The sequence below is a fragment of the Haemaphysalis longicornis genome, unplaced genomic scaffold (assembly GCF_048455015.1).
Source record: "Haemaphysalis longicornis isolate Haplotype H1 unplaced genomic scaffold, Haemaphysalis longicornis Haplotype H1 scaffold_10, whole genome shotgun sequence".
Classification (NCBI taxonomy): Eukaryota; Metazoa; Arthropoda; class Arachnida; order Ixodida; family Ixodidae; genus Haemaphysalis; species Haemaphysalis longicornis.
Genome location: NW_027526204.1, coordinates 47,045,479 through 47,072,210, shown reverse-complemented (window position 1 = coordinate 47,072,210; position 26,732 = coordinate 47,045,479). Strand labels below are relative to the sequence as shown.

General features: G+C 49.2%; 1 protein-coding gene across 4 annotated transcripts in view; it reads right to left on the bottom strand.

Moving 5' to 3' along the window:
• Positions 1-26,732, bottom strand: part of LOC144157724 (lipase member H-like) — a 219,323-nt gene that overhangs the window by 74,146 nt on the left and 118,445 nt on the right. For all 4 annotated transcript variants that reach the window (XM_077688502.1, XM_077688505.1, XM_077688503.1 and 1 more), the window contains exons 3-4: positions 18,006-18,070; positions 16,380-16,547 (exon numbers count right to left, since the gene is read on the bottom strand). In XM_077688502.1, coding sequence (XP_077544628.1) covers positions 16,380-16,547; positions 18,006-18,070 — 233 coding nt within the window. The remainder of the gene's footprint in view (positions 1-16,379; positions 16,548-18,005; positions 18,071-26,732) is intronic.

Sequence of the window (26,732 nt, the reverse complement as noted above, 5' to 3'; positions counted from 1 at the left end):
TATGAAGAGGCTGTCACATGATAACCTTTGGTAGAAATTATGAAAGAGGCAAAAACCTTCCTACTGTAGGTCGTGTTTGAAGACTGGGCAATTTAACTTTAGATTTGTAGGGACGCAGCTATTACTGGTGCGCGTTGTCGTGCCAGCGCAGTGAACGCGCAAGGAACACACACAAATACGCACGGCAGCCCCTATGCGTCATGAGCCCTGTGCGTGTTCGTACGATAAACAGTGAGCGCGCAAGGAACACGTTTGGTACGTACCAGGAACAGAGCATGCGCACAACGGCCCCGTCTGGTTTAAAGACCGCTCTCATGGTTGCGCTAGGGGGGAGTTGGACTGAACATCTGGGCGGCAGTGGAACCAGGATGGGAGCAGCAAGGGGCGAACAACTCGACCGACAACCCCTGGCCAGCTCGGACTAACCAGCACATGCGGTGGGCGCACACGGACTGACTTGGTGCAAGGACTCGAACGTTATCGTAAGTGTAGTGCGAAGCGCCGTTTTATAGGTGCGGAGTGCCTTAGGAGTGCCTTAGCACAATGTCCGCCCGCGTCCGTTCGCATAGAATTTACGAACGCAAAAATCACGCAGGCACCGGCAGGATTCCAGCCTGTGTCTGGTAGACCAGACAGAGTTAGTGTCAGTGATCTTACCCATTGGGCTACGACCGTAAGCCATTTGACCCGAGAGTCAAACGGCTTACTCCCTCACCTGTAACGGTGCGAAGTACCTTAGGACCTCCCAGTGTCCGTCCGCGTCCATACCATCAAGCGAAAATCAAGCGAAATTCGATTTGAGCCGTGAGTTGCAATTTCATTTATAGATTATTCAACGTGCAACTCACGCCTCAGATCGAATGACGGCCGGGCACAAATCGGATGTCACTCGGGGCGCAACATGGATGTCATTTCGAGTCCCCGTACTCCGCACCGTCGCCATCATCCACGGAGTGGAGATGCTGCCTTTCTTTCTGCAGAATCGGTGCAGTGCGTTTTTCAGTGTCTCGTTGTTTACATGACCCTATGTGTTACGAGTTGCTGTTTCTACTCGTGTCATTTTTTGTTCTGGTGTCTCGGAATAAACCGGTGATTTGTGTTTCTTTCGCGTCGGCGGCACTTCTACGGGCGGAGTGAGGCCCGAGAATCCTTCACACATGAAGGCATGTTCCTTCACTGGCGGCCAATGCGGTTTGCTGTAATATTTTTCTTTTCGACTCCTGACTCTCCCCGCTATGATTACGTCAGATTAAGTTGGCTATGGTTGCTATCGGTTTTGTGATGTCTTGACGTTTAACCCAAATAATACAGCAACCTTAGCCAGAGGTGGTGCCGGAGGAGGAGCCCGCCATAAACCGACCGTGCCAACTGTGGGAACTTCCCTCCATCCCCAGAGCCTGCCATTTACCGCACATGTTCAGTCGATTGGAACCGACACAACCAGTCTTGTGAGTAACTCTCCGCCCAGTCTTGCGTTTATTGCAAATTTCAAACTGCCCCTGTGCACGCGAAGTTGGGAGCGTTTTTTTCGCTTACACTAGCTGCATTTTGGGCTAGGTTATGAACTCGAGACAATCACGGCCAGGTCAAACAATACGGTGATTACTAGTTCGACGTGCCCCGATAGCGGAATCGTATTCACCATCAAACCAATGTGCGCCAACACTGTACTCTGATAGCACTGCGCAGGCGGAGCCGGTATCAGAGAGCGCGCAGCCAATTCTCCAATTGATGGCTGAGTTGCTCGAAGCGAAGAGATAGTTCGAAAAGCAGTTTCTTGCGGTCGAGGCTGCAAAACTTAAAAGCGCCAAGCAATCATTTGCCTGAGCGCAAGACACCAGCGCTGGAAGGTGTCACTGAAGCGCGCCGCTGCAGTTAAATTCGGCCATACCAAGGTACACGGGTCATGCTGACAAACGAGAGGTATTTGACTTTCTTTACAAATTATCCGGTTGCCAACAGGCCTTGGCATTTCCGAATTACGCACTGATTACCAGGCACCTGACACTGGCGTTGCACTCCTCAGCAGCGGTTTGGAGACATCAGAAGCCATTTGAAAACATGCAGAACGTTAAGAGGCGCTTCAAGAAAGAGTTCCTGCCCCCCCTCTCTCCCGGATTTAAATATCGGAACGAGGATGAACTGCGTGCACGTGCTCAAGGTGAACCGAAAGGCTGTTGGAATATGTACGCTCAATAGAGGGTTTGTACGACCGCACGAAACCGGAAGCGCCCGAACCGGGAAAAGGTCATCCGGGCTGTCCGCCAGAGCCATCCAAGATTCCGGCCATACCTCCACTTCCGGCAGCTCTCAGACTTTAAAGACCTTGCTCAAGAGGCTTTGGCCTTTGAGGCTTCTATGCAGGTAGCAGTGGATTACAAGCCGCCTCCTCCTAGGGAGACCTGTTTGGAGCCATCCTGTGCAAAGACAAGCCCTGCACTCGGAAGGATGGACCAACCGAGGCGCCTTGCCACGATGACACGGTCGCGGACCTCGGAGCAGACTCTGTTCATTTACCCGAGCCCCGACAACTTGCTACCCCAGCAATGGCCGCGGCCAGCCAAAAGGGGTAACCACCGAAGGGCACATCGGCAACCGAGGGATCGTGGACGAGATCCAGCCACGGCTGGCCCAAGCACTGTGGCGCCACCGACGGAAAGCCGGACAGTTAAACTCGCCTTTGAAAGGGTGCCAACGAGGGAGAGTTTTCTCGGCCAAGCCTCCAACGCGGTGCGGCGCCTCCGGGAGAGATTGTTGCGGCACTGACTTACCCCAGCGGTGCAGCGCCACCGTGGGAGGGAGACGTGAAGCGTTGACTTACCCCAGCGATCAAAAGCCTTCATATGAGAGACCTTTGGGCCAGGCCGACCAGGGGCACGTAGCACCAAAAGCCGAGAAATTGGCCAACTCTTGCCTATCAATCCGGGCTGACGTCAACAACGAATTGGTGGCGCCTGCATCACCTGAGTCGAGCCACACCGCTGGGAGACAAGGGGCTGTCCACCAGACGGAGCGCTGTAGCCCATCAATCTTGTCGAGCCCAGAAATGACATCTAGCCCTATCGCAATGCACCCAACTGACATAGACGATAGCACACTGATATTTTGGTCGTCCTACCACCCAAGCAGCATGTTGTGCACAAACCCTGGCGCAACCGAGCGAGAGAAGCTGCTCGACATTGCAGCCAGACTCATCCCATTGCCGTATAAACCAGTGTACGGACCCGAGAACGCAACCGTGGGCGGAGTAACTACCGCCAAATCCGCTAAAACCCCCACGGAAAACTCGACAGAGACGGCAGAGGCTTACGCAGAACAAACATTCCAGACCAACTACCTTTGAGCACGCCGCACCCAATATGGAGGGCGTGGAAGGCGATGGCTAGGGGAAAGAAGGACCGCAGGGGCCTCCATCGAAAGACAATGAGCGCATGTTGAGCTGTAGGTAGCGGGCTTGAGGGTACCTGCCCTACGGGACACTGGAGCAACGGTTTCTGTGTTTGAAGATTTTGTGGGAAAACGGTGCTCGGCGAGGAAGATCAAATTCCGTCCCGTAATTACCTGTGTAGAAAAAGAGGTAGAGGAATAAAGAGAAGAAGAAGAAACTGCTCGGAACGGTGGCCTCCTGCCTCTCTGCTTCTCTTCGCCCGCCCCTTTCTTAACATTTGGTCTTCGCCCGCCCCTTTCTTAACATTTGGTGTCGAAAACCCCGTGCGGCAACGATTGACTTCAACGCACGACCTCAAGGGCCCGTCTTTCATCTAATCCGCCCCTTCGCGCTGCGAGTTGGGGAGGAATCGTTTAACGAAGTGGTCCTGGAACGTCACGGCTGGGTGGACGATTAGGTGCAGCCTACCGCGTAATGGAGCGACTGAAGAGCAAGATTTCTCCGCGAAGAGCCAAGAATACGAGGCTTATAAAGGAAGCTCGCTCGTTGCTCGACGCTGGATGTCAAAACATCGCCAAGCTCACGGGCTTGCAAGATCGACTCATGGCCAACCACGCCGAGCTCTTGAAGATCAGCGAGGAGCTCGAGGCCTTCCTTACGGCGGAGGAACAAGACATCGAGTATCAAGCGGCCGAGGAATACAATGATAGGACCCTCGACACGTTGGCGGAAATTCGATGCAAGATCGACTTTCTTGAACGAGCCGCTCAGAACGCCCCACATTCGCCGGCTGTTAACGAAATGGTCCCGTTCAGACAGGAAAGTGCCGCCACGACCTCGGGACCTCGGCTTCCGCCGCTGGACGTACCGGTCTTTCGAGGTGAGCTTCAGCTTTGGACGGGTTTCTGGGAGCAGTTCGAGCAAACCATCCACAACAACAACGCTCTGACGCCCACGGCGAAGTTTTATTATCTGCGCCGTTACGTGATGGGGGAGGCGGCTGCAGCAATCGCAGGCTTACCGACCACAGACGCCTGTTATGCGGATGCTATAGAAATCCTCAAGCAGAGATACGGGAACAAGCGAAAGATTCAGCAGCATCATCTTTCCGCACTGAGGAATCTGTCGCCTGTAAAATCGTCTGCTGACATACGGGGGCTTAGGCAGCTCTACAATGCGGTGCAGCTGCATAGCCGCTGCTTGAACTCTCTGAAGGTGCCCACCTGCAGCTTCTCTGCCATGCTCGTAGATATATTGCAGCACGCGCTCCCACACGATATTGTGCTGAATTTTACTAAAGAGAAGCGGCATCGAGAGCTGACCTCCTCCCCAGGGTACGGCCCTCCTCCAGCCAATTCATCGGGAGAGCTGAACCCTTCCCCCGCAGACGAGGCACTCCCAGCCCGCTCATTGGCAGTGACAGCTGAAGCGGACGATGAATTGAAAGAGCTGCTCACCTTTGTGAGGATGGAGCTAGAGAGCCGCGAGCAGTGCTGCGAGTTGGCCCAGCGACAAGTTGCTGGCAACCGACCAGAGAAGCAGCGGAGTTGCCCCTTCACGGCGTCGGCATTACACGTCACTGCCCGCAAAGACCGAAAGGAGGAGTGCTTCTTTTGCCATTCCCAGAAGCACAGCACGCGTTCATGCACCGCCGACCTCTCGCTGGCTACTAAGAAAGAGAATCTCGCAAGGGACAGAAGATGTTTTAGGTGCACGACCAAGGGTCACCAAGCGAGAAACTGCAGGGCCAGATTGAGTTGCGCGTCGTGCCACGGGAGGCATGCAACCACCATGTGCGACCCTTCGTTCAAAGGCAATAACGCAACCGAGGGTGCACCGGGAACAACGGTCTGCGTATCGGCCCCGGTTCAAGCGTCTGGAGAGAGCAGCAACGAACAGTCGAACGATCGTTCTAAAGACAATGGGGTGTACCTTCAGACGTTCCGAGCATGGTTGAGCCACGACGGGAGGAGCCGACTCGTTCGAGGTATACTCGACGGCGGAAGCCAGAGGTCGTTCATCACCGAAGACCTCGCAACCAAGCTGCGTTTGAAGGTTGTGAACGAGATGACGGTCGCATTCAACACGTTCGGCAATGCTTCTACTCCGTGTGCGCAGAAGCGAAAAGTCGTTCAAGTTCCCCTTCGGAGCCAACACGCTACAGATGTCCACACCATCGAAGCGATAGTGGTACCTGTCATCTCCCAAGATGTATCAGCACCATCAGCTGATATCTCTTTCGTAGAAGATCTGCGAAGGCAGGGCAAGGTCTTTGCTGACCAGCAGATGTTCATAGGAGTAGATTGAGAGCCCGGCCTCGGTCTGCTCATTGGATCCGACTACCTTTGGCGTTTGCTAACGGGAGAAGTTATTCGGAGCCCGGATATCGAAGGCCTGGCGGCGATAAACACTATTTTTGGGTGGACACTTCAAGGTCCGTCTCGGCAGAAGGCATTCCTAGATGGGGGAACTCACCTCATGGTCTGCGTTCTGAGGGTGAGCAGCGTCACGGAGGACGAATCCGCGTCAGAGCTCTTGCAGGCTTTCTGGCAACTGGAATCAATGGGCATAGCGGACTCAAGCGAACAATCTACTGATTGCCTGGTACAGTTTAAACAAACAATTCAGAAGAACAACGGAAGGTACACTGTTGCACTCCCCTGGAAAGAAGGCTGGAAGAATTCCTTAACGGACAATCGTGACATCGCACTGAACCGGCTGCAGAGATTAGTAAAGCGACTTTCTCACCAAGAAGGGCTGCTACAGAGGTACGACACAGTGATCAGGCAGTACTTGTTGCTCAACCATGCTGAAGTCGTACCCAAAGTAGTTCCTGACGATCGGGTGGTTTACTACATGCCGCATCGCGAGGTCGTGCGCGAGGAGTCACGGACAACCAAGCTGCGAGTTGTTTTTGACGCGTCCTCGCATTCACAAGGTGTACCATCCCTCAATGACTGTCTCGACAAAGGAACGAACCTCAACCCAGAGTTACTTCAGGTTCTGCTGCGGTTCAGGTGGTATCCCATAGCTATAAACTCGGACATAGAAAAGGCATTCCTTCAAATCGAAGTGCAAGAAACGGATCGGGACGCTTTCAGATTTCTCTGGTTTGAGAACATTCCCACCAGTTACACGGAAAAGATGGTCGAATGGAGAATGACGAGAGTGCCATTCGGCTCAACCTCAAGTCCCTTTCTGCTCATGGCCTCTATCCACCATCATCTGGATACGGTGAGCGAGGACGACCATGACTTCGCCAGAAAACTGAAGTCGTTTTACGTGGATGACTTACTCATAGGAGCGGACACATACAACGAAGGATTGGACGTTTACGAGAGATCGAAATCTATAATGAGTAACGCTGCTATGAATCTTCGTAAATGGAAAACTAATAACAAGCCGCTTCAGAAGGTTTTTGACCAGAAAGAGGAAAACGTTGACGGAGCATCAACTTCTGGGACCGTGCTGGGAATGCTTTGGAATACAGAGCATGATTGTTTTGACTTATCGCCCAAAGTAGTAACCCAGTACTTGGCTTCGGTCACATCTAACTCGAAGCGTTCTTTGCTGAAGACGGCGGCCAGGATCTTCGATCCACTTGGAGTTCTCGCGCCATTTACTGTCACAGCTAAGATCCTGTTTCAACAATTGTGGATGAGGCAGGTGTCATGGGATGCTGAGCTACCCATGTTGTGGAAAGCCTGGTGCGCCGATTTACTCCAGCTGGTTTCGATTAGGATCCCACGGTGCGTGAGACATGGGCTTGACACAGTAGTGAAAGCTGCTGACATTCATGTTTTCGTAGACGCCAGCTTGAAAGCATATGGAGCGTGCGCATACCACAAGGCTTCAGACACCAATGATCATGTTGTCACTTCCTTGATTATGGCCAAATCTCGAGTGGCACCGATGAAAGCCTTGACTCTTCCAAAACTGGAACTGATGGGCACAGTGGTACGAACGAGAATGGTGAAATACCTGCGAACATCGTGGGATACGTTGTCGCTGAGCGTTGTCATGTGGACGGATTCTACAACCGTGCTCAACTGGATCCGAGGGCATCTGAACAAACAAAACCAGTTTGTCCGGAACCGAATACTTGAAATTACAACTTTAACCAAACCAGAGGACTGTATATATTGCCCAGGTGAAGGTAACCCTGCAGATTTGTTGACGAGAGGTGTGTCGGCGACTACTCTACGTGAGAGTCGGATATGGTGGAGAGGCCCAGATTGGCTGCCGAAGCCGCGTTCTGACTGGCCTACTGACCCAAGCAGATTGGAAGACGCTTGCGGGGAGCAGATGGTGCCCCCACAGCCGGGTGATAAGGTCTCTCAGTTTGCAGGGGTGCTTCTTCAGACACAGGGAAATTCAGAGCCCATTTTATGCCTCGAGAGATTTAGCAGTCTGCAAAAGCTGCTGCGTATCACAGCACAGGTCTTCAGGTTCATGGAACGTTGTCGACGTACGCCAAGATCGTTTCCTGCGTCGATCTCCGCCGAGGAGATGGACAGGGCCGAGATTTTCTGGATACGGCATACCCAAAATGAAGTTTTCGGCCGAGAGATCGGGCAACTTCGATGTGGCCATTGTGTCGACAAACAATCTGTCCTGCATAACCTCCACCCATTTTTCGACAACAACCGAGTTCTTCGTCTAAGTGGTCGTCTTCAGGGAATGAAAGCTGCCTACGAGGAAAAGCATCCGGTCGTACTACCCAAGCGGCATGCCTTCACAAGGTTAATGGTTGTTGAAGCCCACTGTCGTGTATTTCATGGTGGCGTAGCGAGCACTATGGCCCAGTTACGTCAACGTTTTTGGGTTATTCATGCTCGGCAGGAGGCGAAGAAGGTGATTCGTGCTTGCTTCCTCTGTAAACGATTCAGCAGCAGACCTGTTAACGTACAACATGCTCCGCTGCCTGAGGACAGACTACTGGCTTCCAAACCATTTGAGGTAACTGGACTCGACTTCGCCGGTCCACTTTACGTGAAAAACACCCCGTGCGCAACTACTTCAACGACTTATGTATTGCTGTTCACGTGCTCTACCACAAGAGCTGTGCACCTGGAGTTAACCGGACTCTCTTCGGACGCTTTCCTTCTCGCTTTTCGTCGGTTCCTGGTGCGCCGAGGGGTACCGTGCACTTTGTACTCCGACAACGCGCTCGCATTCAGAAGAGCTTCAAGAGATATCAAAGAGGCACGGAGGATAATGGGCACCTCTCCATTATCCTCATTTCTCGACACCAACCGGATTAAGTGGAAATTCATAGTCCCAGCAGCGCCGTGGTGGGGAGGTTGGTGGGAGAGGCTGATTCGCTCCGTAAAGTCAGCCTTGCGGAAGGTGCTTGGAAAGACGAGCCTGAGCGCAGAGGAGCTGACCACGCTTCTTACAGGAGTAGAAGCTGTCATCAATTCAAGGCCTCTTACTTATACGTACACCAGTGCGGAGGAGCCCTCGCCTATATGCCCTGCGCACTTTCTCATTGGAACGTCCTTGCTGAGCATACCTGGCCCAGGCAATGAGGACGACTCCTACATCAACCAGGTGACACGTGAAACCACAATTAGCAAGCTTCGGTACCGGCAGAAGCTTTTGGACCACTTGTGGAATCGCTGGAGAAGAGAGTATATCCTTGAGCTGAGGTCCTTTCATCATCATCCAAGTGCGTCCAACCGAAGTTTACAAGTTGGGGACGTGGTCTTGGTGGAGGCAACTGGCACCCCCAGGAGCCTTTGGTTGCTGGGCCGTGTTACAGAAGTTTTTCCTGGACGAGACGGGCTCACTCGGGCCTGTAGCTTGAAGACGCAGGATGGGAAGATAATTAAGAGACCGGTGCAGACACTTCATGTCCTAGAAATGGGACCTCCATCTTCTGGTGGGGGGAGAATGTAGAAAAAGAGGTAGAGGAATAAAGAGAAGACGAAGAAACTGCTCGGAACGGTGGCCTCCTGCCTCTCTGCTTCTCTTCGCCCGCCCCTTTCTTAACATTTGGTCTTCGCCCGCCCCTTTCTTAACAACCTGTATCAGAACAGCCTCAGACCAGGTTGTGCGGATGACGTCGACAGCGAGGCTGACGTAATCGCTGATGGCCGCAAACACGGGCAACGTTTTTTGCACCTCCCGGTCTTTCACGTCCAGTCATCCTGGGTCACGATTTCCTAGCCAGGACAGGGCTAGAGCTTTGCGTTAGATCCGAAAACTACCACTACGGTCCCGGAACACCACTAAACAGGTTCGCAGTAAGACCATTCGAATCGCTGTCAGAGTTGTTGACGGCAGAGACCCCAATTGGCAAGGTGGAAAATGGTTTGCAAACAATCTTGAAGTCGTTTTCAGGACCCACGGAGGGAAATTCGCAGATGGCAGCAGTCCTACAGCCCTTTGCAGCCATGTTCACAGGGGCTACTTGGACGGTGAACAATTTGGCACACCACATCGGGACAGGAGATGCACGTCCTTTCCGGTTCAACCCCAATCCCTTGAGTATCCACAAACAACCACAGCTGGACGGAGCCCTGCAAGAGGCGGGGAACACGGGAGCGGTGAGGCCATCAAAATGCCTTTGGGCATTTCGATTTGTCTTGGCGGGTAAAATAAATGGTTTTTCTATTTAGGCAGAGTACAAGTACACCACGCAAATTAGAACAATTTTGATAATCTGCCGAGGTAAACGAGGCAAAAGGCGTTTGAGCCCGTTTGATCGAGCCTGATCGTGCCGCCTCACGAGTCCCCGTCCCTGATGTAGCACAATGGTAGCAGCACTAACGAAGCACATTCAACAACCAGTGAATGAAATTATTAACATGCAAGAAACCAAATAACATCTTAGGAAAACTATATAAAGGCAATTGTTGGTTTTATAAAACCATGACAAAGCACAAAAAACGTATTATGATAGCAGACACATACTACGCATGAGTACAAAAAGTTTAGCAACAGGAAGTTTTACCCTAACAATCCCAAAGCAAACAGATTTTTGTTTGCACGCACGGCGGGTGCGCAACATAATTTTAACAGTGTACATAAAACAATACTCAAGGAAACCTCATGACGGCACAGAATACGGCATATCAACAGGTCACGCACGGCATTCATTTTGGTCGAATGTTTAATTTTTTTAAGTGAATGTATCGAAAGAGAACTTTTTCACAATTGTCTTGGGGGAACTGGCGCAAGTCAAAACCATGCCTGACTGTTCCATGGCACCCTATAGCTGTAGCGGCATGCGCGTCCGCATGTGCGTAGACTACTGACGCCTAAACGCGATACCCATGAGAGACTCTTACCCCTTTCCAGCCATCGATGCGGTTATGTACGCGCTAAGCTCAGCAAAATATTCACCAGACTCGTCTGTAGAAGGGGATTCCTACAGATCCCTGTAGCGGGAAAGGATATCGAGAAAACGGCATTCACTTGCAGCAGAGGGCTGTTTGAATTCGTCAGGCTGGTGTTCGGTTTGTCAAATTCCCCCGCAACTTTCCAGCGCATGATGGACATCGTGCACGGGTACGCCAAGTTGAATAACGCGATGACGTACATAGATAATGTGGTTGTATTTTTAAACCTGGACGTTCATGTTCTTTTACAGACTGTTGCAGCGCATGCAGAACGCATTCCTCCCAGTAAACCCTCGCAAGATACAACTGGCTGCTAGCAGGATCGAGCTCCTGGGCTTTGTTGTGGACCACGGTTCAGTGCGGCCAAACAAGGAGAAGCTCACGGCGATCTTGTCGTTCCCGAAACCAGAGCACGTCGGCAGCGCTTCGTGGGTATGGTCGGCTTCTAAAGGCAATTCATTCCAGAATGTAGGGACTTGGCACGACCCCTTCATCAGCACCTAAGGAAGGGTACCAGGTAGACTTGGGCGGCTTCGGAGGAGCAGCCGTTTCAGGCTCTGTCAAGAGCTCTCGGTGACACCACAAGCCTGCGGGTGCCAGATCTGAACCGGCGCTTCGTTGTTCAAACCGATGCAGGTGAGTACGGCTTAGGGGATGTTTTGTTACGGGGGCATAGCTCCGAAATGTACCACCTGGCGTTCGCCAGCCGTACTCGGTCAGCTGCTGATCAGCTGCTATTAAGTGACGGAGAAGGAGTGTCTCGCCATAGAGTTCGCCCTCAAAAAGTTCAACATGTACTTCGATGGCGCAGATTTCGCGATACAGACCGACGACCAAGCACTGTCGTGGTTATCACAGCTTCAGAACCCTGCAGGTCCTCTCGCACGACGGGCACTAAACCTGCAAAAGTATCACTGCAAAGTGGAATGCAAGAAGGGCAGCAACAACAAAGCCGCGGACGTCGTGTCTCGCGCACACCTATCAGCCCAACAGCAACCAGAACCAGAGGTCTTCACGGTTACAACGCCTGAAGAAGCCTGGGGAACCCTGGTAAATCGCCAGAAGATGCTTGAAGCCCAGCAGGGTGAAGAACAGTACAAGCGCATTAGGGAGTTTATTACGGTCGCGGAGAACGACGATATTGCGGCGGCACGGGCCCCGGACTACGACTGCTACGTGAAAAGGCAAGACACCTTGCTACTGCGGTACATTCGAAGCGCAGACGCCGACAGTGGTGAGTATCCCTTCCGGGTATTCGTGCGAAAAACGCCTCAGGAGGTCGTTCTGCAATATTACCACGACACTACCCTTGCAGGTCATAGTGATGGACAGAAAACGTACAAAAAGCTATGCCGTGTTTTCACATGGCCTCGCATGAGAAAGCAGGTAATGAAATGCGCCCAGACATGCCCTGTGGGCCAGTCTGTAAAGCCAAGATGAGGTAAACCACCTGGCCTCATGAAGTCAGTCGAGAGACACTTCCCTTGGCAAGTCGCGGCGTGCGATGTAATGGGTCCGAACCAAAGATCGGTGAAGGGCAATCGCTACCTCCTGGTCATCACAGATCATTTCTGGAAGTGGGTAGAGCTTGATTTTAAGGTGATCTGGAACAAGCTGTTGGATACTTTTTTGCGCTTTGGATTTCCGGAGGAGCTCGTAACGGACAATGCGACGTGCTTCACCAGCAAGAACATCGAGGACACTTGTTCTGTTCTTGGAATAGTACACAACAAGACTACTCCATAGCATCCACAAGCAAATATAACGGAACATGTGAACGGAAATTTGAAAATGATGCTGGTGGCCTTCACTGAACGCCACAAAGACTGGGATGCTCGCCTCTCCGAAATGGCATTTGCTACAGGGACTACAGCCTACTGGTCGACCGGCTTTACACCAGCAGCCTAGCTTTTCGGCAGCGATCTGTCTTTTCCTATGTAGCATTCCTTCCATGATCAGGTCGAGGCGCGCCCTCACGTTTATGCTGAGAACAAGACTGAACGATATTCTCAAGAAGACCACGCAAATATTAGATGTAGCACGACTCGAACAACGCCGGCAGTGCGAGAAGTGCCGACGCCAGGTTCAGTTTTCCGTCGGTTACCTGGTACTACGTTGCACTCATCTGTTCAGTGATAAGGCAAAAGCATTCGCTGCTTCCCCGGCAGACAGATGGGAAGGTCCTTAAAATGTGACAACGCGCACATCTCCGCTGACTTATCGCCTTCGTAACCAGCCTTGAGGATGGGAAACGGGTCTAATAGGCATTGATCACCTTAAGGCATATCACGAACCAACCTCTAGCGAAAAGAGCTAACGTCGTGTATGTTCCAAGAGCCGCTAGCCCCTCAACGGTACAGCGACAGTGTTCGAGCGGAAAAATCCATGGAACCGGCATTCGTCCCGAAACCGAAGGAGCAGGCTTTGTCGGCTGCAGCCCCCGCGTGCTCCCTGGGCAACTTCGGAGTTTTCCGGTCTTGGGGAGGGGGAATGTAGGGACGCAGCTATTACGCATGGTGCGCGTTGTCGTGACAGCGCAGTGAACGCGCGACGAACTCACACAGATACGCACGTCAGTCCGTATGCGTCATGAGTCCTGTGCGTGTTCGTACGATACACAGTAAGCGGACAAGGAACACGTGTGCTGCGTACCAAGCCCGGAACATGCGCACAACGGCCCCGTCTGGTATACAGACTGCACTCGCATGTGCGGTAGGGGGGAGTTGGACGGAACAGTGCGGCGGCAGCGGAACCAGGATGGGAGCAGCAAATGGCAGACAACCGAACCGACGACCCCTGGCCAGATTGGACTACCTAACCAGCACACGCGGGGGGCGCACACGGTGTGACTTGGCAGAAGGACTCGAACGCTGTTTTGAGTCTAAAGCGAAGCGTCGTATTATTTTTCTGCACAATCTGTCCAGTGCGTGTTTCAGTGTTGCGTTACTTACATTAACATATGTGTTACGAGCTGCTGTTTCTACTCATCTCATTTTTTGTTTTCCTGTCCCGGAATAAACCGGTGACTTCTGTTTCTTTCGTGTCGGTGACACTTCGTCGGGCGAGGTCAGGCTGGTGAACCCTTCGCACATGAAGGAGGTTTCTTCAGATTTCAGGTTGGTTACGCTTGTGTGGTTGAATAACCGGAAAACATAAACCCGGCCGCATGGTTCTGAACAGATTAGAGGATGGTGCATAGGTTGGCTTGCTGTAAGTCCCCGACTGGTCACAGGAATTCCAGCTTAGGGCAAACAAGCGTTTCGTGGGCTAGTAATTTGACGGGGGACGGAGCTTTGTTTTGGTTAAGTCGTTGGAAGCCCAGCTCGCGGTTTACGTCGCTAGTAATGGGGTTTATGCGGTATGACCATCTAAGGAAGTGAGAAATGGGAAAACCTAGGTATTTGATGGACCAGACAGGAGAAATGGTGTGTCCGCCTAAAGAATATTTGTAAATGGAATAAGAGTGACTTCTGTGGAATGACATGATGGATGTTTTGTGAACGTTCAAAACCATCAGTTATTTGTTGCACCATTCCTCTGTCTTCCTTAGGACTTGTGGGGGTGGTAAGGTATCGGTCTGATCAGCAAAGGGGCCATAAATGACGCACCCGTCCTTGAACAACCGAATGCTGGAAAAAATATCACCTGGTAGGTCGTTAATGTATATTAGGAAAAGAAAAGGTCCGAGGGCTGTCCCTTGAGGAACACCAGGGATGACAAGTGATGGGCAGGAAGACCTGTTGTTAGCGTAAACAAACTGCTGTCGTTTAGTTAAAAAGTTGGAAATTCATACAAATGCATGTTCATCCAGGTTGAAATATGAAAGTTTAGATAGCACATGATGAACTTTATCGAAGGACTTCCGAAATCTTTGAAAATTTCCTCGACGGGAGCGCTAACGTTTAAATTAAAATTGATCTCACTTAGGAAGAGTGCCAGTTGAGTGTCCCAAGAGAGACCTTTTTGGAAGCCATGTTGATGGGGGGGAAGAACGTAAGAGATTTCAAAAAGGTAGCTATGTGCGTGTAGATGATGTGTTTCATTATTTGATAGCAAACACACGTAAGACAGATTGAAAGGAAGGCGTTATCTGAGGCTTTCTTGGGGGCAGGTAGACCGTTTCTTATTTTCCAATCTTGGGGATCGGAACCTGTTTAGAGGGACTGCTAGAAAATATAAAGAGTGATGCTTCAGAGGTGTTTGGTGTTTTTATAGATTTTGGTCAAGAACTCACCGATAAACAACAACGGCCAGCGGTCGCTCACAGTTAATATTCACCTATGCCGCACTTTCCGATGGCTTTTCACAATTGCCTACATGAAGGAGCCCATTCTCATTGCTGATTTCCTGGTTTTCTACAACCTGAGCGTGGACGTGCGCTCTTGACGTCTCGTCGACATGGCGACGAGCCTATTGGTGCATGGCGTTGCCTCCCATGCCAAGGTGTTCGGATTTTAAACTTTTGTGCCATCCTCAGGCTACGGAAAGACCGTTGCCAATTTTCCTGCAATCACAAGTCCACACACGGGGGAGTCCCCTGTGAAACATAACATCACCGATCACATCATCATGAAAAGATCCCCTGCCTTCGCACGACCGCGTCGTTTTCCCGGAACTCGTTCTATGTGATCCTAAAAGGCAGAGTTGACCATGTCCGCCCCCCTAGTCTATTCTAACGTGTTATGTTTTGGTTGGGTGTTACCCGCATTATTTGACAATCCTAGACTGTGTGCAATATATTTGCTTTGTCTTGGCATTTGTGGCAATTATCATTGAAGTTTTGGGGGTACATGAGTCTCATATGCAAAAAAGTTAAGGAATGCCGCACACTGACGTCCGCATTGGGCCTGCTACAACCCCATATTAGGCGAAGCGTTGCCCTTCGAGCTCTTACTAAACAGTCTAGTACCCGCAGCTCAACGTACAATACGTTTTACGTTCCTTGACTCGCCAATATGCTGAGCTTCCAGGCCACGTAGTGTTAAGGCTGAGTATAGGCCTAACAATGTACACACGGAAGTACAAATGTACACATAATATAGACTGGCTAGGCATGATAACAACACCTGCCTTGAGAATCTCACTCCCTATGGGCCAATCTGTAATTCGGCACAACGTCATAACCACCTACATTGCGAAAATTTGCACTGAGGGGCACCGGTAAAGGAAAAAACCACTGCCATAGAAAGCGTTCGCGCAATTCCTCATATCTAGTCTCGCTGCGAAGCAGAGACACCTATCCGAAATTCACTCACAGCAAATATGGTTGATTTACACGAATTATGACAGTGAATGTACAAATACAATGACCGATTCACGAATTTATTTGACGGTGACATCAGCATACTGCGTCACACATGATTTCAGATCTCAAAAACAAGTTATAGTCTTGCCATTTTAAATATTAAAAGAAGGCTAAGATGCCCCGGACTCTTTTGACAACTTTCGCCGTTTATGTGACACCAGCACGACCACTAACAATTGTAGTACCAATATTATGTCTAATGAGGTAAAATATACTACGTTGTCGTAATGGTCCCTCCAGAACGAAGCAGCAGCATCGAGGTTGTTGAAAGAAAAACTTCGCATTGTGGGTTGAGAAACCTGCTTTCGTCACAGAGTTTTAAAAACGACACAGCACTTACCAGTTTCGAAACTACATGCGTGACAATCGCCTTAAACGGTCTGACAATCCATTCAAAAAGTAAGATCCTTGGAACAATTTTAAGCGTAGAATGTTCGGTTTCACGTGTGAGGTCTTTTCTTAAATTGAAGTTAAGATCCACATTTTTTCTTCCCAAATCCTCTCGTTGCTGAAAAACACCCAGAGACAAAAATACAAATGCAGAGTAAATTACTCCAGAAAAAAAAGTGCCCATCTCCCCGCGAGGGGGACTCGAGTAAATGCGTCGCATAGGGGGTGGGTGCATTGCGTTAACGTTTAGTGTTTGGGGGGTTGGTGCTATCACGTGTACACCACGCAGCTATCACGCCGCTAGCACGCCGCTGAGTCGCCAACGCACGCCGCTGACGACGTAGTTTGACTGAGTCAAGGATATAAGGCCGTTCGTACCCTTTGATTCTGTGTCGGTTCTGTGGCGCAGTGGGTAGAGCACCATGTACCTTGCGTTTCGCCCGCAGGGTCGTGGGATTGAAACCAGGCGCCGGTAACTGTTATTTCTTTTCATAGTGTAGGGGGAGGCTGGCTGCTGCGGACGCCGACGCACGGGTGACATCGTGAGTTATACAAATGCTCTGCATTTAAAACGTAACTCCCCATTTTATCCCCATTTGTGATGACATCGCCTTGTTTGTCTTTAAGTGCATACGTCTGATTTTTCCCTATGCCGAGACGCCTCCCCATTGCTTTCAGGCTGCCTCCGTTCTTTACCGCATGCACGATCCTCTCCGTATTACATTTCGGTATGTCAGCTGTCTTACGCTTATTAACTTCGAAAGCTCCGCTAGCTCAAAGTTATGTAGTACCGCAATTACCCTTAAATATTAAGAGTGGTTACTATTATGACCACTTTCCGACCTGGAGCGCAGAAAAACAATATTGAAAGTTTTCCGTTATGCTGGCTGTTATGAGCAGGTGTTTAAACACAAAGCGCTCAATTTGCAACTTACGAAGCCACAAGGAAGAAAAGGAAAGAACGGATGATGCCTTAAGCAGGAACGGAATATTTAGCATCTGTGAAAGTATATATGCAGGTTCCACCACTCGGCAAACCACGGCATGCACGCGCCCCAAATACTCTTTATTCCATATAGAGCAGGTATCTATAGATATTATTAAAATAGGCCGTGTGCTAGCGCAATCGTCTTCAATTCCCTACGCCATATACAGCCCTTAAAATATTTTCCGAATAGTTTTATTTGTTAAGGTAAATGTAAAACAATCGTCTCAATAAATGCAGGTGCATATTTGCACTTTGCCCATTAACGTTCAACATCCAAGCCATTTGCCGAGCAAGCGCATAGTAGATATTAATCAACCCACTAGGGCAATCATCGGATCAACCAATAGACAACCTGTACACTGTAGGCGATCGATCGCCCAATACGCCACTTTGAATCTATGCACCGTAAAATGTGATCCAAAATCATTTAATCTCACTGCATCGAAAGAGTGATATTACATTCGCCTGGGGTACTTTTTACAGCCTTAAAAATTGGGTGTTACTGGAAAAGTGCTAAATATCGATCGGATTGCTGTTCACCTAACTGCTGCTTCTCCATTTCGCGTTGAAGTCATATAGATGACACACCTCGTAATAGTAGCCGTCTTTTGCATTCACGATAATAGCCGAAGCCCAGATAGTGGTGAAGAGAACTGCAAAGAAAAAGATTAACATTTTAAGAAGTTTTAATAATAGAAACGTGTTGTTGGTTTGGTGTACGCGACTGCTTAAAAAACATCGTTAGCTTAAGTATAAGTTGGCATTAATTGCCGTTTGTAATAATCGCTTACATCATGCCTTGGAAAGCTCTTCGAACACCTGGTGAACCGTAGACTGACAGAACATCTTGACGATAATAACCTCTACCCTCACACAACGTTCGGATTCCGCGCCCATCTGTCTACCCAGGACGTATTGCTGCAGCTGAAAGAACAAATTATAGACAACCTCAGCAAAACCACCCCAGTACCATCCTGGCTTTAGACGTTCAAGGCGCCTTCGACAACGTCACCCACGAAGCGATCCTCCAAGGACTCCGAGACACCAACTGCGGAGAAGCGACGTACAACTTTGTACGAGCGTTCCTGTCAGGCCGTACCGCTAAAATTCGACTGGGTCCAATACAAACGGGCACATTCTCAACACCGTCGAAAGGCACGCCTCAAGGCTCCGTTATTTCTCCCTTACTATTTATTATTGCCCTGCTTCAACTGCCTTCCCAGCTTTCAGAGATCCCCGAACTACATCACGCCTTTTACGCCGATGATCTTACAATCTGGACGAACACGGGATCAGCTGGAGAACAGCAGGACAGGCTTCAACAGGCCATAGACTGCGTGACGGAGTACTTGGAAAGACGGGGCCTTGCGTGCGCCCCTACCAAGTCAGGTGTACTGGTCCTTCGGGCACGCACACGAGGTAGACCACCCAACCCAACGCCCGACCCAACCGTCAGCATCGCGTCCAGCCCGGTACCTCAAGTCACATCACTTCGCATTTTGGGAGCGCCATTTCATGCAGACGGCTCCGGTACCGACTTACTACCACAACTTAACACCACGGTCATGCAGTTGATGCACTTAATCCGACGAATCTGCACCCAGCAGAGCGTTCTTAAAGAACAGGACACCTGCTGCATCGTCCAGGCACTTCTGACCAGCCGCATCGCCTATGGCACCCCATACGTCCAACTACGCCCCAAGGAACACTTTAAAATAGATGCCCTAATTCGGAAATCGTATAAGCTGGCCCTGGGACTTCCAGCCTTTACACCTACAGACAACCTACTCAAGCTTGGACTCCATAACACCTTGAGCGAAATTCTGGAAGCGCAACGAGCAAGCCAACTAAATCGACTAACTCTAACTCCAACGGGCCGGGTGGTTCTGGACAAACTGGGCTACCCCATCCCTGCACCATCTAACGCGCCTACCCGGATCCCATTAAACATACGAACCAACATCAAAGTAGCCCCCATTCCAAGACACATGCACCCGGAATACAACAAAGGCAGAAGACAGGCGAGAATAAGATACTTAATCAATAAATTCACCGACAACCGGGATGTATATTATACAGACGTCGCAAGAAATCCCCACCGCCAGGCCCACGTTGCAGTAGTCGTGGGTTCCGAAGGGACATCAATCTCAGCTGCAACAGTCCGAACAACCGACACCGATGTCGCAGAAGAGACAGCCATCGCCCTAGCGGCCACCCCCAGCAAAAAGCAAATTATTACAGTCATTACTGACTCTCAACAGGCGTGCCGGCATTACCTATCAGGACGAATATCTCTGCATGCGCTCACACTACTAAAACACGCCCAAACTCTCCCGACCATTCACATTGTTTGGACGCCTGGTCATGCCTCCCTCCCGGGGAATGAGGCGGCTCACGCCGCTGCCCGCGACATTTTACACCGGGCATTCCCAAGGGAGGCCGACGACACACCTCCAATCGCCTCGCCCAGCCAGTCAGTCCCAAAAACATACACGGACATCTTATATCATTATCTCCTGGAGCGCCTCCTTTACCCTCCTCCTCACCCATCACTCAATACACAAGACTCTCGAATCTTGCGCAGAATCCAAACACAGACTTACTACAACATGGCAATTTTGCATCATATTTCACCAACTGCTTTTCCCTACAACTGCACAACATGCAATACACCAAACACCACCTATCACCTCGTATGGGAGTGCGCCAAACATCCCAACCCAATTCCATCACCTACATTGGAGCAGTGGGAGCACAGGCTGACCAGCTTCCAGCTCGAGGATCAGGAGTACCTGATCTCTCGGGCGAGGTCTGCTGGGGGGCCTGAAGGCGGCCTGGACTGAGGCCACCACCCACTCTCCTTTCCCCCTCCCCTTTCCCTTAAAGGAGTACTGACACGAAATTTTCGTGTTACGTTTTTTTCGCTGCTATGCGTGCCTACCAGCCCACTAATCATAGAATGACAGATTAGACGGTCGAGCGCAGCGTAAACATTCATTTACAGCGTCGTTTATTCATGCCAGTTTCGGTTTCGACAAAAAAACGCCGAGCGGCCGCCATGACAGGATGTATCATATGGCGTCACCATTCTTGCCGTATCGCTGCCTCTCTGGAAGCGCGCGCGAGCGAGCGCACGCGCGCGCCCAGACCGGCCGAGGTCTTCGCCGTCCCCACAGGCCCGCGCACCATGACGTCAGTCCCAAAACCATGACGTGTACACACGCCCGAGCAGCGCGCGCCAACCACAGCCAGCGCGTCGGCTTCGTCACGGGAGCCCCGACGTCGGCAGTTTGGGGCAAGTAGCAGATGATGTCATGCCGTCTGCTCTGGGCTTTCTCGTGCGGGCGAAGTTTAAAATGTATTTTAAATATGTTTCGCTGAACGGTTGCTGTTGAAACTTGCTGGGAGATATCTCCTGATAAAAAGGAAGCGTTTTACATAGTTATCTCAGCTTTGAAATTTCGTGTCAGTACTCCTTTAAAAAATAAATGTTATTCCTCCTCCTCGCCGAATTCCAAATCGTCAGGGAACGGAGTAGATGTTCATGAACAAGCTCATGTTCATCAACAAGCTCATGAACAGGAGCAAGATAAAACGAAGAATAATATCGTTACACTACGTGATGTTTTCACGTGCGCAAAGTTACAATCGCACATATTGTTATAAAACACAGAAAGAAGAACGACTATGGGACGACTATGTGTATGCTAATAACTTAATAAATATTCCACAGAAATGGTGAAACCGCTAAATATTCTTTAAACTGTAAAGAAGATACCTGAGCGAAATGCCATATTCAGTACTTTTAAAGCGTGGGCAAAGAGCTGAACCCAGCCTAGCCCGAAGTTTTAACCCAGCAAGAGCCAGGCGCCTGTGTTTTCGCGAGACATGAATGTTCACCCCATTTTTTAAAGAATGAAGTGTACCAGGAGGAGGGGAGAAGTTGAAAGGGAGCTACAGAACGCACGGCCTTTCTTGCTACTGGTGCATTACAACAATAGTAGAAAAATTGGCGCATGTTTCAGTAGTGGTGTAAGGCTGGAAAAACAGCACCGCTTGCGCCCCCCCCCCTCCCCCATTTCGTCGGAGATCCGGCTGTTGCACCTCACATTTATTTCCTAACGTGCCGCTGAAAGTTCTCTGTCACTGGCAGGCCCCAGATCTCACTCACAGAGGACCGCGTTAGTACGCCGTAGAGCCCACGCACAAGTCGAAAGCCAACGCCGACGCTACGAACTGAATAAAATTGTGGTGCGGCCGGAATTAGATAGCAGTTCAATGAAATATACGCCGGTTTGATAAGGCGAGGGACCCAGGTCCGATTATTACCACTTGAAGCGTTTTTCCCCAATCCCAATTCAGCTCCTTGCTAGCCACCGCTGCTAAAACCTAACCTCTCGGGTATTTGGGGAGGCCCAGTAGTTTGGTTGGCCGTTTTACGGCGTGAAGGTCTCAGGTTCGATTCTCGTGACCTCCCTGACCACATTTATCTCTTCAGGCTTCACGGTTTTTTGGGGCGGCTGACGAACAAGGCTCGGCCTAAACTCTGCTGTGTAAAGAACCCGGACTTTTTAGCGGAAGTGAATGACGATATACCTTCACTTGACTAAACCGCAGATTTTCCTTTAATAAGTTAACAGCCGAGTTTTGTACGCCCATAACACCAGAAAACCTCATAGCCTAAAAAAAAACAATGTGGTTATCAGAGAATGGAACCCGGGACCTTTCCACAGTGAAACCAGCTACCTAGCCACGGGGCAACCCAAAAACACGAGGCGTACGGCCTTAGCAGTGGAGAGGAACAATATTATGTGCAGACATTTGGAAAGAAAAGAAACGGCTCCCGTAGTCCAAATGGAACTTTTGTCCCTCTATTTATGAAACCGGCGTATATTCGACGGACCAATGACCATATTCCGGGCGCACAGCATTTCTTTCGGGATCGTAGCGCGGGCGTTTGCTTTGGACTTGGCCGCGGGTTCTAATGCATGCTAACGCGGCCCGCTTTTGGAGCGATAGAAAAGCCTGCAGAGAAAGCTATCTGGGCCTTTCAGTCGTAGGGAACACTCAGCGGCCATCCAGAAATATATGAGGTGCAACAGGTGAAGGGAGAGGGCCTCCAGGTCTACGGTTTCTCCCGCCTTGCACCATTAGTTCAACCTGCACCATTTTTTGTTTTCACTCCAATACCCGGAAAATTCAAAATATGGTTTATTTCTTTTCTAGAGTGAATTGTTCAGAAGGAAACGTATGGGTGCTTGTAGTCACGCTATTTAATTATTTATGCAGCGCAGTTATGGCGTTCTTTATTGCGTCAACGTAGTGCGCCGGATGCATTGTAAACTTAGCCACAGGTACACGGGGTATTTATCATGAAGTTTAGCTTTGAAGTTGTTTCGTTATGCAGAACTCATTTAACAAGTTGGATCAGCGTGAAGTACTTCAGGACTCTACTGAGATATTTGGTTTTAGATGCCTGCTGCCGATTACCATTCATTGCTTCGACATTGAGGAACGCGTTAAGTATCCTGAATGCCGCATTTCTGTATTGAAAAAAAGGTAGAACAGCAGCGGTTCGCCTATCAGTACCTTCCCTTTGCCTCCAGCGGCTCTAGTACTTCGCAACTGCCGAACCACACGGAGAAGCAAAAATGCTGCTGCCTTCCTTCCCTGTTATGTCTAAATATTTGGGTCGTTTGCGAACTGTTGTCCTCCTTTGGTTGGCGCCTCGTGGAACGCCTTTTCGATACTATTTTGCGGCATGCACTTTAATCAGCGGTCCTGGAAACGCGCAAGCAGGATCAGGATATTTTGAAGGGTATCTTTCCCGCGGACGTGGTCATTTTTTATTGAAACTTTGTGCGCGCGCTGTATAACGCAATATTCGTAACTACAAAAGCAAAAAAAGCTTTGCTGAAAAGTTGGCGCCGTAAAGGCATATGCATCAAAGCATAAAGATGGTAATAACTAATAGTGCATAAGAGTGAGGCGAGTTAGGCAATATAGCAATAGATGACGATGCTAACCTTGGCTGACTTCTCGAAACATGTTCTTATGTATACTTTATTTTGTGAATTTGTGATTTTCGGTTGAAATGCCCGCCAAAAGTATTTTGTGTGTGCGATATAAGGAATATCTTAAACAGAATTCAAAGTTTCTTTATGAAAAATGTCCCTGCTTTGAAATTTTCATCATGTATTTGTTTTAAATAGTTTTTACTAAATCCTGAAGCTGGCCAGAAGAATACTAAAAGAAGACAATGATGGTAGTATAATTCAGGGAAGAAATTGAAGTATGAAATGATGAACTGCTCATCTTTATGCGAATGAATGAATTATGCTTGCAGTTGGTGTCTACTTCACTATTTCTGAAAAAAAAAAGCATCGCATGCAGGGCAGAGAAACCTGTCATCAAGCACCTCCCGAATAAAAACTGGGTGCCTAACCAGTTACTCAACGCGTCAGCAGGATCAGGCGCACCGTACAAAGGCAGTCTTGGCAACAATAAGATAGGCGGTAACAGTTGGGCTCTTCGATTTACAGCCTCAGAATCACCGTGGGTAGTCCGCGGGTAGTCCGAGGATTCCCCCAAGTCATAGGGATACAATGGAAAACCGAATGCCGGACTGCTTCTCGGAAAGTCCGCGGTGAGTCCGAGACTGGAAATCGAAGAGCCCCAGTGTCTGCAGTGGTATTCAACAAGTACTCTAAAAAGTGCTTGTCATCGCGTTTATTTACAGGATGGGCTCCATAGCAGAAAGATTATGTAGCTTCACAATTATCCATGTCAAAGAATATAGCGCATTTTCAGCAGGAAGCATGGCAGCTAAGCGATCGGGTGCTAACATCAGCAGTCCTCGGGAAAACCTAATTAAACTTTTCGCTCCCGTTTGTATGGTTTCTAAGCAATAGCGAGTACCAACCAGACACCGGTTCGTCAGGTATTAATAGAGAGATTTACCTTAGCGTGTTACCGTACCGCTTTCGTTGTACCGTGATGCCACTGCGCAAAGGGGAACAGTTACCGTAGACGGTAACTTACAGCCACAGGGTTTACTGTCGCCAACGAGATCCCTTCGCAAGCGAAGAGTATTTTCGTGTTTTGATTACACAAATTGAGTGTTCTCGGGGCTTGATGGTTGGCGCAGTTAATAAAAGTAATGTTAATTGAAGTTGGTTATTATGATAGTGTTAAATCGCGTCCGCGAGAATAGCAAGCGACAATGAGGTAACGAAGCGCCTTTATGCCTTCAAAATGTTTCTGAGCAGGCTAGTTATTTATTGCATAATTATTGTAACCTATTTTACTATTGTCTCACCCAAAAAGCCTATGAATGCGGTAATTTTGGTTTACGATAAATATTATTATTTGAGCCACTACATTGTGTCATCGATGTCATGTTCTCTTTCAAAAGCTATAAGGGAGGTGTGTACAACTACTTAAAAATGATTGTATTGTGAGCCTGTGATCTATAAAGTACAGGCATCCGAGATACAGCCATTTCACTTGTAAGCGAACTGTGTTCGGGGCAAAAAGTTTGCTCTAATTTCCTTTGAGGCCTGTTCGTGAGATGATGCTACGTACATTAGAGCGGCCGCTACGCCACAATACGGAAAACGCAAACGGTATGCGAAGCCATGTTTTTCGCCTCGCTTGTCGGAAGGAATCCTGTACGCGCGCTCGCATGCGCCACGGCGTCTCGTTAAAGCGGACACGGTTCGGTAAAACGCTAATACGGCAAGCTAATACTCTATAGTACCCTTACCTTTGGTTACCGAACGCCACAAGATCAACTGACAAAAGTAATGTATTGAACTTGTGCACCATGTTATTGAAAACGGCTTGTTATGGCTATTTTTATAATAAAGCAACTAAACCACCACCGCTTCCACCATTAGGTAAAATCGCGATCTTTTCGTAGAGAAATTACTTTTGACATTTGCGTTGACATTGTCCGAAAATTGACTGAATGATATACCGGGCACATTGCCCATCGTAACAAACAGTGTTGATGGTAATCTACGTTTACCGAAGAATGAAATACAGCATGTCCCTCAAGAGCGCATAAAGATATTTTTAGTACACGCAGCCATGTGGCAATTTTAAACTACGTGATCGCCAGAGTACTTTTACGGCTGTCTACGTATTCTATAGTTGTTAAGCGACAGGTGCAAAGCTGGACGCGAATTTTCTTTTTGCACCTCGCGTATGGAATCAGTTGGTAATACGTCTGGGTAAATATTATCACGTAGATTTCAAACTTCCAGGCGCTCCCCACAACGCCCCCTACCAACCCTGTGTTTGTCTCCTTCCTTGTAGTCTTCCTTGCGTTGTTGTTTCGCTGTGAATGCGTACCAACACGCCCAACCGGCCATCTTAAATCTACCAGTTGTGTTGGGCCATTTTCCACCGAACCGTACGACATGAAAATTCACTTGAGAAAGCTAACCCCCCAAAAGGAAACATCAGTTTGCTTGCTCGAATCGTTGTGCAATTTGTTAAGTTTTATTAATTCCAAAAACCAGTGTGGTACCCCAATTTATCATAAAATCACTTAGAATTCTGTATTCTAAACCTCTTACGTGCAAGTGGATGGAATTACTTTCTATTGCCGAGTACGCATACAAAGGTACACCAAATGCTTCCGTAGGGACAGAACGCCGATGTTGGTGTCGGAACTTATGCTCGCACAAAGTCGAGGTGCCAAATCAAGGATTTCCGCAAGGTTCCATTATGCAATGTGTATGCTAGTTACCATTGCCGCGCAATCCTTCCCTAAGAAATTTTTACATGCAGAGAATTACTATTGACTGCGTGCATATGACATTGCCATCAGGACAATGAACTTGCAGCATGTTGCTACAGCACAAGGAGCCATTGCTAGAGCACAGGAATGCCTTCAGCACTGCTGGTTGTAATTCGCACCTGAGAAATACAAGCTATTTATTTATTTATTTATTTGCATACCTACTTCCCCGTTGGGCATTATAGTAGGGGGGACAAATAATCGATATAAAATACAACATTGCACACTCTTTGAAAGGTTGAAGAAAGAAAAAAAAAACAATTGTAAGAAAACATACAGGGTTTGCGTTAGTAAGCCACACACTGCAGACCGTGAGTACAATACTAATCACACATGTGGTACATTCTGAGGGAGCACATGAGACAGCATTAAAAACAAATATCGGCCAGGTAACAAGATACATTCATTTACACAGCACGCTGGCTAACATTGCAAAGTATAAGTATCAAAGAAAGTTTCAAATGGCGAATGCGGACAAAAGGGAGAACGCGTTGATAAGCAGAAGGGTA